A 19,588-nucleotide genomic window follows, 5' to 3' on the forward strand; every position below is an offset into this window, starting at 1 on the left:
TGGAGAGCACCCAGTTTTGCTTCTTGCTTTCCTTTTTTTTTCTTTTTTATGTTTAGGCATTCTGCGTGCATGATCATGTAGTTCAGTCTACAGGTTCAGGAGTTCAAATGAGCTGGGGTATCGCTCCCAACAAAAGGGATAAAATGTTAAAAACGTTCAGTGAGCCAAAAGGGTGGTGGCATGCTTTGGTTTGCGGGAGATGCAGCCTGCCCTTTGGTATTACTGGATACTACATTTATGCTTCTATTTTAACTGTTCTGGAGGAGAATGCTATAGTTACTTTACCCTTATGCTGTAGATGCATGACACCAGATGTTGCTTGGTGTAATTTAGAGCTCTTCTGAGATACTGTGGCAGGCTATGAAATGCCTCTGTCTAGCAGTGAAACAAGATGTAAGTATTTGCAATACGTATGTAACTATGTAAAATAATTAAAAAAAAAAAATCCCCCCTAACTCTTCAGTTTGGATATTTCTATCTTAATTTCAAATATTATGTTTTTACTAAAAGGAGAAAACACGTGCAGCATTCTTTCCTGTCCTTTTGGTCGTTAGGTTGTCCTGTTACATCTCCGGGAGTGTCTTTTAAGATGATGGAAAGAAGCAGAAGAACATCTGCCTGCTGCACACCAGCTTGTCTGCCTCCCCACCTCGCCCCTGCTCCGTGCAGGACTCTGGAGAAAGTCTTGCATCTTTTACAGCTGTTGATTCCCCAGGCCTTCGAAATCCCTCCAGTTTGCATCTCTGTAGTTAGCCTATCTATAAACAGGGGGAGGCAAGACTGAGGAACTGGGAGGGAAACGGGTCTGTTTTTTGTTTGCTTGCTTTTGTTTGTTTTGTTTTGTTTTAGTCTGGAGAAGGACTTTCCTGCTGCTTCATTATCTGTGAAAACATGGCTCAAGCGAGCTGCCCTTTCCCTGAAGAGTGGGGAAAGAAAAACGGGTTATTCCTCAGGTAGATCTTGGGAGAAGACGACACAGAAGAGATACAGTTTAGTGGAACTGGAGGAATGGATGTGGACCCTGAGGGCCTCCAGAATCAGGGTAGCTGAAGATGATGTTGGTGAGGAAGGGGGCAGCATCCCATAGCTGCTGATTACCCATGTGCAAAGTAAATTCACGAGCTTAAGAAAGTCTTCCTTTGTATTGCAGCTCTCAGTGCTCTACACCTAGAGCTTATATTTCATTGTTTGAATGAGTTGAGAAGTAATATTAAGCTATATGTGGAGCTTTGTGTAAGCAAAACCAGGGTATTGTATTTCTACGTGCTGGAGTCTGCTGACGGTGGTGTTTGTAATAAAAAGTTGGTGAGGGTGCCAGGACTGTAAGTTGCCTTTCACGTTTGTGTCTGTATGACTTTGGCACCTCAGTGCGTGGCACAGCAGCATTTAGTAGAGGTATATTTGTGTAGTTGGTGTTTGAAATTTCCTATTTGTTTTTTAAGGGCCTGATAGAGGTGTCGTTAGGTGAAACTTGCTTTTAGGCTACTGTTTTCTTCCCCTTTGAATGGGTTTTCTTTCATTCTGCCTTTTTTTCAGAAAGCCCTCATCCTTTCTCCTTCCCCAGGTGCCTGTGGTTTGATTAAGAGCTGACCCGAACCGACCCAGGGTGCTGGCGCGCAGTGTCAGAACAGAGCGGGTGGAGAGCACGGATTCCCTGTAACTTAACAGCAACCTTTGCTTGGACTAATGTGTTTTTACCTCAGCAGCTGTGTAATCACCCAGAGCTGTCTGCCTAAATGTCCTTTTTCACATCTGTCAGGCAAGTTAGTTTCAAATGTAAACGCAATAGTTTCTGAAGGTCTTTTCATCTGAAAGTTAATGATGGGTTGTGATAAATAATCCATCCTCCTCCACCTTCTGCGCCAAATAAAGTTTTGATCCAGGACTGTTTGGGATCTGTCAACTGTGATATTTTTCTCAGAGTAGCAAATAATAACCATTACTTTTTTTTTTTTTTAAACTATAAATCTGTTGAAAATATGTTTAGAAATTTCATGTTATCTCTGAGTGATAGATGTGCAAAATGGGAAGATTTGTGTCTCTTCTCTTTCTCTCTCTCTCTCCAATTCTATGTATGAGTGAAAACAGTTTAGTGAAAACCCACTCGGCATGTGAGCATGAGTGGCCGTACTGGCTTTGAAGTATTTTGGATATGAGGCGCTTGGAAGTAGTCCTGGTAAGAGTTTTAAGCAAATGATTGCGAACGTGTGTGTCTTGGTTTTCTCGTAGAACTCTGGCTTTCTACTTACTTCAGCTTTGTCTTTCTTACATCTGTCCAGAGCTCTGTGCGTGTGTGCTCTGCACAGATGTATGAAATATTTCTATAAATTTTTTTATTTTATATATATTTATGTATATAAATACATCTATAAAATATATACACACACGCATGCACGCCTGCAGCTTAAGAATCTGTATCTTCCAATTTTCCTTATTTACATCTCTGAAAAATTCTTGGGGGAAATTCTCCTCCTGTTAAACCTAATGTGTTATGTCTGCCTTGTCATTATCAATAATGTCAAGAAAAAACACAGAAGATTGAGCATACTCTGAAAATTAATAAATAATCTAAAATACTTGAAGCCTAATAATTTTATAAGGTAATATTTTTCTTGTATAATATATCTTTATTAAATAAGCAAATGCAGTTTTTGCCAGTGGAAATTTGAATGTCCTTTAGACTCAGCCTTTTAAGGAATTGATTATTGAAATGGCAGGGGTTAGTAATTATGCTGATATTGCATACAAAAGTGAAGAATACTAAGATTTTTGTCAAGCATGGGCAGAAAAACATCCTGCTGACTGAGTAACAAGCTGCTTCCGTGAGGAAGCAAAGAGCAGTGTTGTGCTTTCTTCTGAGATGGTGGTGTCCCAGCCAGTGCTAGCTGCACATCCAGCTCCATCCACTCGTAGAGCTTAGTTTGAGAGCAGTTATGTCTCTCAAGTGCATGTAAAATGGGTATTATTTTTATATACTATACGTATGCTACTATACTTTTATGTAACCAAAAGTCAGCCAACCAAAAAGACTATTTCATAGTCAGTCGATAGGGAGCATATTTCAGACATGCAATTACAGAGATCTAAAATTATTGCAGAGGAAGTGAGTGTGCTTAAGATTGCTCTTGTAACCCAAAGATGACACCGGAGACGGACCGTAGCCAAAGAGCTTACTGACTATTTCAAGGATTGATTTTTGCTGTGTAGTTAAAGGTGTTTTTTTTCCAAAATTTGATCAAGTAAGATAAGACCTGTTTGGGAAGAAGCCTACATGCATGTTTCAAAAAGTAGCATGTCAACATGTGGGTTGGTATTGGAAATATTTTTTCACTCTTAAACATAGCTGTTTTATTTCTGTTTACACGTGTCTGCTAAATAACTTCACTTTGAGGGTGGGAGTAAAGCTCTGTTTTCAGCAGAACTCAGCTCTCCGGTAATAAACTAGATGCCCGGATTTTGAAAAAAGACTTAATAAGTTTATGAATTCTTGGTGACTTTTGCTGTGTCTTAGAAAAACTTACCCTGATTTAAGTGCATGTTTGGAAACTTAACCGCTTTGAAGACCAAACCCACAAGCACATGTTCTTTCTCATCAGTATCAGCATGCTGTGTGAAACTGTTGCCATCAACATTTCTTGATAATTTCATATTTCTGTTTAGCTAGACATCAGAAATAGCTACGTGCCTAGTCCTGAAACAACTGTCTATAGTGAGAAATGCTGCCTGTTTGGGGAGACAGTGAGTTGCAAGATGTTTATTTTTGGTTCTTCCCAAAGTGGAGAAGTACTTTAAAAATTTGTTTTGTCTGCTCTTTAAGTGTAGGGTTTTTAAGTTGCTTAGAAAGAAGGAAAAAAAATTAAGTGACCCCCACCAAAATACTTAATAAAGCACATCTTAAGCTCAGTGACTCTCCACGGCTGTAAAAAGAAGTAAAATAGTCCCTCTAGCGCACCGCTGCTGTAAGTACGTGCAGGGGTATCTGAGAGGATTTGCTGAGGGGTGCCCTTGCAGGAAATTACAAAAGAGTATTTTGGCAAGGGAGGTGGAAGTGCTTACATAGGCTGGAGAGACTGAGTCACGTGAAACAATAGCAAATACCAAGCCAAAAACATCTGCTGTGGCAGTAACGTGAAGCAGGAAGCCGATGGTTGGTGCGAGCGCGTGGCTGTGGCCGGCTGGGCTGGAGGCAGGGGCGAGGAGCGCGGTTCCTCGCCGGGGAGCCCTCCGCCGTGCCCTTCCTCTTGCAGGGCCCGAGCCCCGAGTTTCATGCCATATTTTGCATAAACTGGTTATATGCTGAGAAACAAACTTGGATGTTACTGTCGTCTTGAAGTGAGCGTGCTTTGATGTGACTTCTAAAGAGCTGCTTAAGCTCTGTCTGCCAGGACTGGTGTGAAGGAACTAGGTCGAGGGAGATGCAGGTGGGGATTCCTCCTCCTGTGCCTGCACGTCTCCTGCGACCAGCTCCAGTCTCTGGTTCAGGGTAGGAGAGGTGCAGAGTTACTGTGCGCCCCCGGTTTGACTGGATGAAGAGATTTAGTTGTTGCTGGATGTTTCAGAATTTTTAATTTTTTTAACTTATCACAGCTAGCTAGAACATAAATACTGAGTAAATATTTGTATTTATTTCTCACTTATTTCAGGTAGCAGTATGGTGTGCAAAGGCGCTAGGGCGCTTTGTGCAGTTGTTTATCGAGTAGTCCCAGCCGTGGAAGCCTTGTTGTTCTGGGCTTTGTGCAGGCATTTAAAAGAAAGAAGGTCATGCTTCGAAGACTGCTAATTTTGGACTTGGAGCTAAGATCCAGTTAGCCTCAGTCAAAGGTACAGGAGGGTCTGACTGACTGAAGCGTTTGAATCCTTGCTGTGGGAGAGACTTGTGCAATCATTCAGCATTAAATGGGTCAAACAGGTTAAAGTTTCTCTGAAAATAAGAGGAGGCAAAAACAGTACATGAATAGCATCGAATTAAATATAATGAATGCCCATAACATTCATGGTATACCGTAATTCTGGAGTTCAGAATTACATTATACGTCGCTTCCCTCCCTAGCTGTATGAGACTTCAGACGTGGTATTTAGAAGAACTCCTGTGCCTGTCCATCTTTGCCAGTTTGTTGAAAACCAGATGTTTCACCTGGAATAACTTATTTTTATGAGCTTCTAGTGAAATGCTGCTCGTTTTTCTGCCAACGCAGCCCATACCTAACTGATACTTTCTGAGGCCAGGCTGCCCCAGAGCTAGAAATTCAGGAGCTCTTCCTACAGGGGAGCAGAACGAAAAAAGGAGATCTCTTGTGGAAGAGGAGGAGAGTCTTTCCTTGCCCCACTACACGTTGGAGCAAATAGATTTACACGTACGTACGTGCTGTTGAGCTAGGCTAACCTGTTGAGCAGCAGTAGTCGTTCCACATGTGCTTATTTTTATAAATATTCCCGGCGTTTTCTCAGAATTCTTAACGTTAAAGGCAGCAGTCGATGGGCAAACTTCTAAGTCTGTTTTGTAGAAGTTACGTCTATTTCCAGTTAGATATTTTAATCTTAAATATATTGGAGTGCTAAGGGTCTTCAGTTCATAATTACTTTGCTCTGAAATAAAAAAATAGCAGTCTGTGCCCGTTGCCTCACTCCCTCTGTGCTGGCAGCGTGGATGCACTTACCGGCTGCTTCTCGGGAGCACGGTGTCCCTGCTGAAATGCCCTTCGCTGTTGTGAGGAGATACGCGTTTTCCTCTCTGTTGGATTATCAAATATTCTGTTTTTGATAGAAATCTGCCCACTGGCTTCCTAGCACGTTAGCTGGCTTTCACACACTGCCAGACCCTCTCCCTTCGTTCCAAGGCTAGTGAAAATTATTAGTCTTCGTTTCAGAGTCCTCAGTGCAGTCGCTGCAGCGCACCCAACTCATAATCACCGTGTTGGGTTTTCCCTAGTCATATAATTCCTTTCTCTCTGCTTGTCTTTGTATGTATGTTCTAATAGACACTTTCCTGGCCTTTTCAGTGTTTTTTAAAAAGTTTCTCTTCTGCCTGTTAATTTCCAGCTCTTGCTGTTGTGTCCGTACTGAGAGCTGCAGCATGCGACTTGGCAGGACGTTTTGGGAATACTGTTTGCTAGAGTTATCTCCCTGAAATTTGTGGTTTCTTGTACAAATCTTTTCATGTTGTCTTGAAACAACTGTAATTAGCTATAAAGCGTAAACTGTACTTCGAGAGGGTTTGATCATGCTAGATGAGTGAGAATCCCCCATATGGAAAAGGGGTTTGCATGGGTGGAATAATTTGAAAAAGATTTTCTGTGTGCTGAGACGTGTTAAAATGTGAAAGGGATATTTAGTTCAAAAGATGTGCCCCTCTTTTTCGATAATCATTAAACCTCTTTTCCTGTGCTTTTGCCAATCAGTATTTTCCTATCTGTCAGGACAAATCATTCTGCTGCTATTGAATTTTCAGTTCACTTCCCACAGTATCTGGTTTCAGGTGTCCTGCAGCTCTTGCCCAGCTCTGCATGGGGAGGATCTTGCAGGTTTGCAGAGGCGTTGGTGCATACATCAGAAATCACCTGGTTTCAGATTAACAAGACTCCTTTAAAGGATTCTTGCCCTTTTTCACCTTTTGACTAATGCAATTAGTCAATTAACTCTATTGGGTAGTCAATTAACTATATTCATAATATAAAGCTTTTGTCTAGTCTGTGTTGCAGTGTTCATGTTTATGGAGGAATTAATTTGCCTGTGGCTTGGAATAAGTTCATAGCATATTTCTTTTTCTTTGCCTTTTCTGTGAGGCAAAAAAAAAATTGTTTTTTGTGGCATTATTTTTCGTAATAGCTTAGATGAACCCAAAACGTTCTGTTTGCAGGAATAGTGTAGCTTTTTTTATTTTGAAATTTGCTCATCCACAAATAAAACCTGGTTTGTTTTGGAGACTCTTTACCTTTAGTAATTTATCTTTACCTTGTTAATATTTACCTTCTGTAGTTGCTGATTATTCTGTGTGGTTTTTACTTTGTCATTTTCCTTTGTAAATATATCATTGTCCTTCCTTTATGAGAAACAGACTTTTAATGTTGTGCATTTCATGATCAGGTTAGTCTTATGATTAGAACTTCAAAAACAAATAATTTGAATTGTAGAGGTTGTTCAGAAACGTTCAAGGAGTGTAGAATTGCTATGCCTAAAATTTAACGCTACTGATACGAACCCTCTTTGGAAATCTAGCTTCTGTTTAATATGGGTTTTAAGTTGTAAGAACCAGCCCCTGACATCTGCAAAGCTGGGTATCTCTGTCCTCAGACGTGTGGAAGTTAGCAGTGCTTGTGGTCGCGGCGCTTCCTCGTGCTGCAGCGCGTCGGGCTGGGCAATCCGACGGCGGTCCGAATGAGGGTGGCCCGCGGCGGGGCGGGCACGGCAGCCAGAGGGCAAAGCGGCCTCGCAGCTGACAGCGACGCAGCTCCGTGTCTACGGCCAGGCGTCCCCCCCGCCCTCCGTAAGGTTCCCTCTCGCTTGTGGGATCACCTTGAGCACTTCTGAGCAGTCTTTTCTTAGAAAGAGCTCTCCCAGCATGCTGCCATCTTCTAAAAATAAACCAAGCTGACGGGCTCGGATGCGTCGCTGCTTTTCCTGTTTGCCTCGTAAGAGATTACCTCTCCCTGCAGATGAGCCCTGACGAGGTGGCTTTCTGCTGCCTTGTCATTTGGCTCCCTCTCCTGGCCCGTGTTTGGAAAAGCGCTGAGGAACAGCTCCCGCTTCCCCAGCTGGAAGGGGGAACCTCCGGAGCAGCCTGTCAGATAAAATCAGGTCATGGTTGCACCCATGTCCAATTGAAAATTGGATGTCCAGCTTAAAACTACTAAATGATTGGGCTTCTAAATGTTATTTATTTTTCTAAAACTCATAAATGAGAGATTTCCCTTTCCTTTTTGCTCCCATTGTTTCCCCCCAAATCAAAAGCACTGAAGACTAGATTTGGGGCTGTAAGCCGTGAGCGTTGAGTGCACTCAGTGTTTGGCATGGCCAGGTTCTGTGTCAGTCCGTGGCATTTGTGAAACCGTCTTACTGATAAGTGAACACCAGAGAACAAAAAGTGGAGTTTTATTGCTTCTGCTCTACAACTAAATATGTTTTCTCTTTCCTTCTTTTTCTGCAGGTCATAGAAACACTCTCAAAACTTTCTCGCACTCCTATAGCAATAGGCACAGGAATAAGGTATGTTACAGCCCCAGAGATTTGTGGGAATAATGCCTCTTGCGCAGTGCTCCTTGGAAAAAACACTAGAAGCAGTATAGGGAGTCACAGAGCTTTTAATGGGAGGTTAGATGATCAGACAAAAGCAAACTAGAAATCTTTCTCCCAGTTTATCTGGAAGTGGATGATGCAGGAAACCAAGTATTCACCACAGGCCTGTGAAGCGGTATTTCATGTAAATGCTGAGGCCTTGGACAGATGATGTTACAGTAAAGTCCCAGCTCAGCCTTTTTAGAAAAAAGCTGGGAATAATAGTATATCTGAAACAAGTGCTCTAGGAACCCTTCCCCCCATCTCCTTTCATTTGACACTCTGACTAGCTTTGCAGGCTCATTAATAGTTGCATCTAGGGAATTTTTCAGCTGGAGCTTGTTTTCATAGACCACCCAACAGGCTGGGGCAGTTTCCATTACAAACTCCTGAAATGTTTTGCACCTGGTTAAGAAAACATGCCTGAATGTAGGGAAGAAGGGAAGGAAGAGATGCAGGGTGCCCTGACAGACAGTGTTCTCCAGTAAGCACTTCACTGGTTGTGAATGGTCTTGCTCTGATAGACAACTAACCAAAGCTGTGGACCCTGAGCTCTGAGGAGTTCAATAGGGCATCTTCTATCTCTGGTATGTTTACTGAAGTATGTGAGGTCTTCTGCTATTTCAACACAGGGTGAACAAATAAATAGTTTAGTATTATGGAGCTTGGAATAATTTTGAGACATGAGTTGTACATCAGGCTGCTGCAACACTGATCTGTGTGGAGAGGAAAGGATTTTCTCCTCTGTCACCCTGCTGAAAGTCAGCAAAATTACCAGGTTTGTGAGATTCCCATGTAAAACAAACAAAAAACCCCCAATCCTCATGAACTATAGTCATGGGCTGTGAGAAAAGGTGAAAAATTGTGTGCTTTAACTTTGTTATTTTCCAATTTTTGAGTATTTTATTTCTGTAGTCGTACCATCATGTATGAATGGTTGATGTTTTTAAAACATAAGCAAAAATTCCTAGCCAATCCTGTAATGTATGTCCAGTGCTAAAAATTCATATTTCACTGTAGGACTAGCGAGTATTTAATACTCTTAGTTGCAAATCTGACAATGATGTACATTATCAGTGATTTATAACAACCTCATTCAGTAGGGTTTTTTAATGTGTTAAATATCAAATTATAAATATAAGTATAAATACTTATATACTGTTCCTCAGAGAAAAAGAGGGAAGCATACACATCCCTTCATGTAGATTAATGTTTCTTAACGTTAACATTTTAGGATTAAAACAAAAAGCCCTATGTGACTAGACCAGTATAATATAACTTATGCTATTTTTATTTCCATAGGCCCTTCCCTACAGAAGAAAGCGTTGATGATGAAGATATCTACAAAGGTCTTCCTGATCTAATAGAGTATGTTGTAAATCTTTAGCTAAATGAAAAATTTTGGCTTTCAGTTTCACACAATTATTTATGGGATGTTGTTCAATACATAGTTTTAATGGGAAAGGGATTTTTACTTGATTTAAAAAGATTTGGTTAGTCATTATACTGGTCAGAAAGAATTAATTATGAGATCTGAATGACTGGTAAAGTGTGTTTTCATAAAGGGTGTTGGTAGCAAAATAAATCATGAATGTGTCTTTAAATCATCTGTCCTGTCAGAATGCTTTGATAGAATTACAGTATTAGTTAAAGAAATTGTCTTGAACTTGCAAAGAAAATACACATTCAGATCACAGTTCAAGTGGGTTGGGTAGTTTCCTTAAAGTCAATGAAGCTCTTCCTATAAGTGCATTTACCCCTCTGGAAAAGTGTTCGCAGGATTGTTAGTTATTGCAAATGTTCACATTGGCTTTGGGACACAAGTAAGACAGACGTGAACATACTGCCTAGTATTACATGGTAGACTTGCAACCTTATTTAGAAGATTAGTGAGGCAAACGTTTCTGGCATAAACAACTTAGTTCAGTGGTAGAAAAAAATGTTCTCGTTTCTTGTGGTTAAGATCTCTCATGATGCATTAGGAATCATGTTGGCTGAGAGTGAAGATCTGAGCTGCTAGTTTCCAAGCTCCTTGTCCCAAAGCTCCACGTTCGCCAGCCCTCAGTTTGGTCTCCCATCCTGCTGTCTCTTGGCTGTGGCCTTCTGACTGCGTTGTACGTTGCTTGCCGGGATGCCGTGAAGTAGTTGCTCTTTGCAACATGGCTCCGCTTCCTTACTGTGTGTGTTAAAAAGGCAAAAACCCCATGATTTTAGACAGTGCCCAGCCTATCACCTTCCCTGCAAAACTCCTCCTTGTCCCCTGCAGCTGACTGGCTGCCTCATAGCTGCTTTTTGCTCTGGGTAACTGAGAATGCAGAAGGTGGGTGCTGCGGGCTCCTCCAAGCCTGAGAACTGAGTGGGCTGGAAGTGATGTCCTGATCTCTTAGACTTCTCCTTGCCTCTGTGCCCAGGTTGCTCTTGATTTGTGTTCAGAGAGAGGTGTGGGCAGAGGTGCCTTCTCTGGACCCCCGTCTTTGTGTTCCCCCATCCTGCTGCATCCTTTGCCTGATTGCTGCGGGTAGGGGGGAGGAAGGGCATTTTCCTGCTTTATCATGACTGAATCCCATGAGAAGTGTGAATGTGGCACTTTTGCAAATAAACTGAGTGTCTATATTATGTAATATATATTATGTAATATATTGTTAAAACAAGCAATTCTTCAGAGTTAGTTTACAGAAATACTAATCTGGAAGTCCAGAGAGAGTAGGAATAGACTCAGGAAAAACCAGCTATTCTTATTTATGAAAAATTCCGTTAGTGTCTGTAGTGTTAGCACTATCTAAAAGTACTCGTCCTAACAGTCTTTTTGAAGGGCATACAAGTTCAGAATTGGGAGACAAAGTCAGGAGAGAGGGGGAAAGGGGAGGAGGTCAACAAATTGTGGCAAAAAATTTGAGATTAGTAGTTCCTCTTTTGCATCAAATAACAAGTAATATTTACTGATATTCGATAGTTACATGCTGTCTTAATTGTATAAAAAGCAGTTCAAGTAGTACTGTCTTCAAAAGAAAGAAAAGTGCTGGAGAATGATGCAAGTGACCCACATTTTTGAGTTTCTCTTAATTAGTGAAGTGTATTTGACTAAAATAATTAGTCTAATTGTCTCTGAGACTAAATGTTGTCTAAGGAGTTCAGAATGAATCTAAGGCCTTCCATCAGATAGAGCTGTAGTAATTAAACATTTCCATCCTTGCTCTGCCTTTTTCCCAGATTTTGTTCCCCAGAAAAGAAGTGCTAAAATGGAGTGTGCTTGTGCTGCATCTGAAACAGCTGCTAGCATTTTGTGTTGAGCACTAGCACGCCTTCATCACTAGCGCAAACTGAAATGCTAGGCTACCTTGTAGCACCCGAGCTGTGGATGTGTACTTTCTCTCTCTTCTGGGCCATGGCTATCTTTTGGAAAAGGAAGAGGTGTGTGCAGCATCTTTAAGCTGCTAATATTTTTTGAATCCTAAAGATATTTTTCTTTGTCATTCCATCTTTTGAACTTTAAAATGCTTTATTTCTTTATCCTTCAGATGTCCTGTATGAAAAAAATAACTTGTGATATGTATTTAATGAGAAATAAGAAATTCACTTGGTTTGTGTATATAGTCTTAACCATAGATGCAGTGATTTTGTCTGGATTTTCAAAGTAGTCTGTGTGGCAGCTGTGCTGATACTCATTCTCACTCCTGTTGGCGTCTTTGAAATCAGCAGTGTCTGCCAGCAGAGCTTCTGATGCGTTGTTCTTCAGTGCTGACAAGCCACCTTTCATAAGTGGCTGTCCCTCCTAAATCTAGACTTGCGTATCAGCAGACAGATCCTCATCTTGTTTTTCACTCTAAATGAGCTTCAGTGTTGTCTTCCAAATATAAAAACCTTAGTTAGCTGCTCGTCTGGTCATGTCTCTGTATTATTCAGACCAGACTATTATCAATATCTCTTAGAGTTGTTGGGTAGACATACCTTAAGAAGGTTTGGGTGCAGGAGAGCTTGTGGACATGGTACAAGCCTAGTTCAAAGTAGGCAAAATTCCAACAGGGTTGACTCTAACGAAGCTGGACTAACTTACGATAGGCTTCAACATCGACTTTGTGCTGAGGTGTTTCTGTAGGCCGAGTAGTAGGAGTTCAGTGATAAGTGGCTGGAGGATGTTTTTGGAGGATGTTTTTGCATTATAATTAAAACCTATCAAACACATGTTGTGAAGAGTCTGCTTTGGTAAATGCTCTGACTGTCAGTTTGAAAGGTCTCTTACAGGTACTTAAAGCTTGCTGGGGGTAATTTTTTCTATAGATGTGAAGGATCCCTGTATGAGTGTCTCACATCCTTGTACAGTGGGACACCCGGCAATGAGACAGGACAGTTCCCCACTCAATGTGGTGGGAGAAGGGACGAAGGAAAGAGTGGTCAAACAGTGCCACTTGATAAAGATGCCCGCTTCTCTGTCAATACCCTGGTTTAGTTCCTGTATAGTTCGAAATTTGTTTAGTCTGCAGTGTTGTGTTGATTTCATACAATCATATTTTAAATGTGGTGAGGTAAGAAAATCAAAGGACTTAATTTCACTTAATGGGTTATTTCCTGAGATAGATCTGTTAATCTGTTTGTTTACTCTAGCAATCTTTTCCTATAAGGAGTACTTCCTTGCAGAGCTGACATGGTAATTTACCTGTCAGCTCTGAATTTACCTGTAAGTTTTTTTTTCATTGTGTTTTCCTTTTATCTTTCAGTGAAACTGGTGTAGATGAAGATGAAGAGTTATATGATTGTGTCTATGGAGAAGATGAAGGTGGGGAGGTATATGAAGACCTAATGAAAGATGAAGCAGCACAGCAACCTGTACGATTTTTAATTCCTTGTTATTTTTCAACAATTGCAGTTACATTTTTGATGTTTAATGTTCATGAAATTACTTCTTTGTGGCTAGTTTTGCTGAAACTTAGCTTATGTTCAGTTGCATGTAGAGCTGTCACATGTGCAGTGCATTGTCTCCTATATAAGACTTGCGCAGTCTCTCTTGGCAAAGGGTCAAACGCTATGGTAGTTTTTTGAAAGAAATGTAATTTTTTACTGAAATAAAATAATGACATATTTTGCTAAGATTCAGTCAATTGTTAGAATTAAGATTTATTAAGCTAATTAAGAGCAATTAAAAATACTATTACTGCTTACTCCCAAGTGTCCTACTTTAAAAATTATTATGATACAGTATTTTTTAAAACCGCCATTTTGGCTGTAATTGGAACAACTAATCTGGAAATGACAACCAATAATCTTTTCATGCCTTATTCAACCATGGAGTCTTTTGCTGATCATTAGGCTGGTGTTGCTGAGATATGGTACAGTGCTTACTGTACCATATAGACGCACTATGGTCAGTTTTCAAAACTGTCTTCAAAAAAATATAGACTTTTACTTGGTAATCAGGGAAACTCCTTCTAAAAATGTACTTGTCTGCCCTTCCTCAGAGATAGGTGTTTTGCCATCTGGAAAATGTTGGTGTTTGGCCATGATAATACACTTTTTTTTTTTTTTTTTTTTTAAAGATGGTTAAGATAATTGTTTTCTTCTCCTTTTATATTATGCCTCATGTTGTTTTAAGTTAGGAATTCATCTCCGCTTTTCCAAATTACTTTTTAGTAACATAGTTAAATGAAGAAGTAAGACATTCTAAAGATCTCGTTCTGTTTTTTTTTTTTTTTTTCCCCCCCCTTCTGTATCCTTTTGATAAAAATGTAGGGGATACCTAATGTGATTTGTGCTTTCTGTTTTTACTGTGATTCCCCCAAATTACCACTATCTATTGAAAAGACTTTTCCTTGGGAAGATTATTGCCTTGTTTTATTTTATATCATAATAACAGGTTAGTTTTAGAGTAACATGATATTACTTTCTAGCTGGTTTTGCTGCTAATGCAAAATCTTGCAGATAATACACATTAATCACGGAGGAGATAAGGAGGAACTTGTGTTAGTTTTGCCCATTTTGCTTAATTTGGTTTAACCTCTATGTTTTGGGCTTCAGTGAAAGCCAGTCGAAAAACTGGATATTGTTTTGAATATAATCAAGTCTCATTCACTTGCAGGTAGGAATTTTTAGAAAAGTGTTTGAGTCATAGGAAACTTTTCCTCTGATCTTTTCTTTGATTTTTTTTTTTTTTAATTTTATCTTAGGCTGAAACCCAAAACACAACAAGTTTTGGGTTACATATAATACGTGTAGGTGTGTTTTCCACAGGAGAAGTTGGTAATCTCTGACAGTTTGTAGCGTGCCAACTTTCTCTGATTCTTTCCTGTTTTAAATGTCACTCTCACCTATCCATATTTCTAGCAAATGATTAATATAGAAATCAGAACTTTCACATGCTAATTTTAGTTGCATCTTAAGCCTAGATACTTCAGATTGATTGTTATAAAAAGTAGATGAAACATGAAAACATGTTACAGCAAAATATTTTTTCCACAATGTGAAGTGAATGGAGACATTACAGTTGCTTCGCTCTGACAAGTTTCTTGAATGTGGCAATTTTTTCTAGTTTGTGATAATTTGCTCTTCAGATTTATAAAAACACTGCATGCTAATATGACAGTTTTGTGCAGTTCTTTCATTTGAATCCTGTGCAAGAATTGACTGCATATAAAAACATTAGCACAGGACAATCTTCAAGCAGATTATTAACAGAACTCAAACTTTTCAAAGTCTCCATTAGCTGGCCAAAAATGCATCTTTTGTTTAAATTTCCCTCATCCTTGATTTATTGTCATTATCTTGCAAAATAAACTCTTCTGCTAAGTTTCCTCTGCTAGTGATGACCTTCAGAGACAGTTTTTCTCACTTACTTGCACATTATTTGCACGTTATTTCTCTCCCTTTTTCACCTTCCTTCGTCATACTCAAATTCCAGAAGTTTGCGGTATAGATGGAAAATTGTTAAGTTAGTCATTTTTGCCAAAAGTGCCTAAGGGAGTGATCTGTTTGTGTTAGATGAACACAAAACTGAAGTAAATTCTGTTAAGTGCTATCCTTGGGTTTTGTTTGCGTTGCTCATATGAGTTGGTGCCCAACAAAAGCAAAAATGTTACAATTGGATTTTAACTTCTGTTGGGTGCAAAAGCTTTTATATTGATGCAAATACTGCAATCAGTTTGAAGAGTATTGAGCTCACAAAGGAAAAGATAAGATATAACTAAAATCCAAAATGATGTAAAGTTTCAGCACTTTATTGACAGTAATTGCCTATGGTTAACTCCCCCCTCTCCTTCCCCAGCCAAAGAATTTGGGAAGAAATGATAGACTTTGGGATGAGGCTGATCCACAGAGTATGTTTCTACTGATAATGGCAGACTGCATTTTTATGAAACAATCACTTCTGTCCCTAACTGATAAGGACGGTATTTTAATGTTCGTTGTGGGAAAACGAGTAATTGCAAGAATTAAATTTCTAGAGTATAATTTCTGAGAATATAATATGGTACCTGGTAGATGAGAGTGAGGAGCAAGTTCCAGTTGCAAGAACTTTGAGACGAACACAGAGAGGGTAAAAGACATGGCAAAATAGCAAACAGAAGTGCAAACAGTGGTGAAGCTTTACGTGTCTGTAGGATTTGCAGCTTGGTGCCTGGTCTACGTGGTAGCGATAGATTTCCCTCTGCCATTTCCTACTGGATGGCCAAAAATATCTTAACGTAATAATAAATAAATAATACATAAATAATAAATATTTTAACAGTCTATCCACTTACCGTGTCAGGTCTTCAAGCTGACCTATGTGTCTCCAGGTGAGTTTTAAGACCTGCTGGGCATGAACACTTCCATACCTGCTTCCAGGCACCTGATCTCTTACTAGGAATCAGATTTGCAAGTTATCAAAGTTCTAACGCTGTAAACCTGATCTCTGGTAGGAATACTCATAAATTATTTTTATAGAGTGCTGATAATTGCTTCAATTTCCTATCAGTCTGCTGATTTACACAGAAAAATCCCCAAGTCTCATTGAAAAGAAACATATGTATGCAAGGGCTGAACATCAAGAGGTCACTGCATTGCCTGATTCAAGAACAGCTTCATGTTGTGTCCTAAGAGAAAGCTCTCCTTGCCAACTCAGAGGAAAAACTGTAAATAAGGGCAGGGGTTTAGATTGAATACAGTATTTATGGCAATGCAAAGTTACTTACATGAGTTAGTCCTATTAAGTTTAATGGAATTATTAACTGCTCAGTGTTTTTAAATAACGTTTCCTAGTCTGGATCTAAATTGAATGTGACTTTATACTTGAGCTTCAAAAGTATGTGCAGAGAGTTAAGCGTTTTATACCTAAATATTAGCTGTTAATAATATTCCTTTAATGCTGAATTTTGGTAAAACTCTTATAGTCATTAGCTAATTGGACAATAAAAAAAATCTTGGTAATTGCTGCTGTCTTTGGAGGCTGCAGCACTCAAAAAAAAAAAAAAAATTCAGGAAGCAGTTACTGTCCTAATTGCTTGATTTTAAACAAATAAATACATTTATTATCCATTATCTGCCTAATAATGACTTAAACTTGACTTCATTGTAATTGCAGAAATATACCGAAAATGACATAAGAAGCTGCTGTCTTGCTGAAATAAAGCAAACTGAAGAGAAATATACTGAAACACTGGAATCAATAGAGAAAGTAAGATACTATTCACTCAGAGTTATTTACATATTTTATAATTATTATTTACAGTCTAGAAAATATAATGACACAGTCAATGTATATTTTTTTTCCTGGCAGTTCTTCATGGTGCCATTGAAAAGGTTTTTGTCAGCATCAGAGTTCGATACTGTTTTCATCAACATTCCTGTAAGTAATTGCATATTCAGTGAAAAGTTACAAGGTTCAGATCCTGGTACCATTTTTGTGTCAGATGCTATTGCAGAAAGTGATTATTTGAAATAATGTGCGCAAGTTCTCACAAAGCGTTTATGGAAGTATTAGGGTACTTAATGAAAAAGATACTGCATAATACTGTTTTTTTCCCTAATTTTTCCTGTTTGAGGAAATAGGATAAGAGAAACAGTACTAGCCTGACAGTGCTTATAAACTGGAGTATCTTTGACCCATAGGTAGCTAATAATTCATAGAAGATGGATTGTCTTTTAAAATACACCAGTATTTTAGTGACTGTACGGAGCTGTGACTGTTACAAAGTTGCCTGCTGCTCAATGTTGAGCAGTGCTTTCAGCAGGAAATCTATAGATACTGTGCAAATCCTGGTATCTAGGCTGTATATGTCATCACTGAAGACATTTTAAAGTTAAGATAACTTACAGCTTTGGCAGATTCTAGCATTGAAAGGCTAAAGAAACCTTTTATGAAATATCTAGGAGAACTTCTATTTAACTGAAATCTGTTAAGTTTTCTGTAATTATTACTTTGCCCCGTTTATTTTTGGTCTGTTCAGGATCATATGACAATTGTATATCTTTTCTAGGTGGTGTTAAAGTATTCAGTAGATATCTTTCCAATACTTTAAAGGAAGGCACCAGGCGTGGTTTGATGTCTCTCTTAACACAGACAAAGCAATATTCTTTTATAAAGGCAAATTGTAAAGGAAGGGTTCCCGAAGTGTGGCCTGTGGACCACTTTGACTGACAGAACTTTTATTGCCTGTAAAAGACCTTCTCAGTTTTGGTCATCTCGGGCAGATCCCATAGCCTGTCAAGGCTGCGGGAGGTGTCAGGGTTGTATTTATTATCTTTATTTTTTTTTATTTGGTGCTGTCAGGCAGTGGGAAGCACAGAGCAGCCTCCCTCGCGCCTGTCAGGCGGTCAGAGCTGGGGGCCCAGGGCAGTGTTTGTGCTGCCCCTGTGCCGCTTCCTTGTAGGGTTTCTGGAGGCAGGCAGGAGGCAGGGACCCTGAGGAGGACCAGAGTGTCCCTGCCTCCAGGGAGTTGGGCACGGGGCCAGCCCCATGGGGTGGCTCCACAGGGACCCTGTGCCATTACAGGCCTCTCCGTGGACGAGGCTTTGGGAACTCGGTGTGTGAGAATGCAGATTTGAGTGTGTTTCTGAATACCCAGAGCCAGATCATCTGCTTGGGGTCAGCTTTTAGTTACTCTGCTAGCACCAATCTGAAGCTAAATTAAGACAGCCAGATTAAAATAATAGATTACAGGAGGATACCTGATCTTTTGCCATATTTGTCCTTTCACCTTGACCATCAGTCTCATTTGCTGCAATTTCCTCTTTGAATTTTAGTCTGAAATGCTGCCACAGATACCTATAACCTAAGTACGGATCTTGGAGTATGTTGACTGCCTTTAGAGATCCCTTTGCTTTCCAAAACAATTTTACATTCTGTCCTACATTAGTGTTTCTTATTCATTGTAAATATGGCCCTGATTCGACCTACCTAACTTACCTTAAGTCTCTTTCCTAAGGCTGAGTGTCCCTAGGCATGTTGACTTATGTGCATTTAAAGACCTAAAGCCAGCCAACGTGAAGCATGACACAGGGGTCTGTAACCACAAAGTAAGAGGTCAGTCAACTCATTAAAAAAGTGTTAGGGCATCAGATAAGAGGAATAAAAGGAACAAAAACTCATTTGAAATGAGCAGGATGTACTCAACTGCTGTATTGAGGATGTTTTACTTTGCTTTCCATTGTCAGCATTCAGTAGTCTCCCGTTACAAGAGGGTGCTTATTTCTAACTCTATAACCTTTTGTAGGCTTCCAAAAACATTAAAAGAAATGTAGGGCTTGCCTTGGCCAAAAATACGTGCAAACATTTTGTCTGCTCAGACCTTGGCTCTGCAGCAGTTACTCAGCAGGAAGGCTGGAGGGCAGTGGAAGCTCATTTTAAACTAAAAATAGCTCTGTTACACAAAGATCTACAGCAAACTGGGATGTGGAGAGCAAATGCAGTGGTCTCAGAACAGGGCGGGTTTGCCTCTTTCAAGGAGTTGTGCTGAAGCATGGACACTTTATAGCGATGTTATATTCTGTATATAGATTCTGAGAGATGCCTGCTGGACAAAATTACCTGCTAATGTTAAAAGGGACTTTATTGCTAAGAAAAAACCCAACTCACCAGTCTAAAGACAATTTCGTGAGGGCTCAGATCAGAATTCGAGGTTCAGTCCTATGATATGTATATATATGGCTCTATGTATGCCTGTGTCTGTGTATATGTATGTGTCTATGTATACGTGCATGCCCATAGGTGCATCTGTGCATGTATATGTATTGAGACATACATATATACAGACACAGGCATATAGAGGGAAAGAGAGATGCATATAACATAACTGATGCTGAAGTGCTGAAGCTTTTGTTAACTTCTAATGATGTTTAATGTTTTAAATTA

General features: G+C 39.7%; 1 protein-coding gene across 2 annotated transcripts in view; it reads left to right on the plus strand.

Moving 5' to 3' along the window:
- VAV3 (vav guanine nucleotide exchange factor 3) overlaps positions 1-19,588 on the plus strand; it is a 172,880-nt gene that overhangs the window by 53,230 nt on the left and 100,062 nt on the right. For both annotated transcript variants that reach the window (XM_064515807.1, XM_064515808.1), the window contains exons 3-7: positions 8,144-8,202; positions 9,574-9,639; positions 12,987-13,095; positions 16,820-16,912; positions 17,015-17,083. In XM_064515807.1, the coding sequence (XP_064371877.1) occupies positions 8,144-8,202; positions 9,574-9,639; positions 12,987-13,095; positions 16,820-16,912; positions 17,015-17,083 (396 nt within the window). The remainder of the gene's footprint in view (positions 1-8,143; positions 8,203-9,573; positions 9,640-12,986; positions 13,096-16,819; positions 16,913-17,014; positions 17,084-19,588) is intronic.

Source organism: Dromaius novaehollandiae, chromosome 8 (genome assembly GCF_036370855.1).
Source record: "Dromaius novaehollandiae isolate bDroNov1 chromosome 8, bDroNov1.hap1, whole genome shotgun sequence".
Classification (NCBI taxonomy): domain Eukaryota; kingdom Metazoa; phylum Chordata; class Aves; order Casuariiformes; family Dromaiidae; genus Dromaius; species Dromaius novaehollandiae.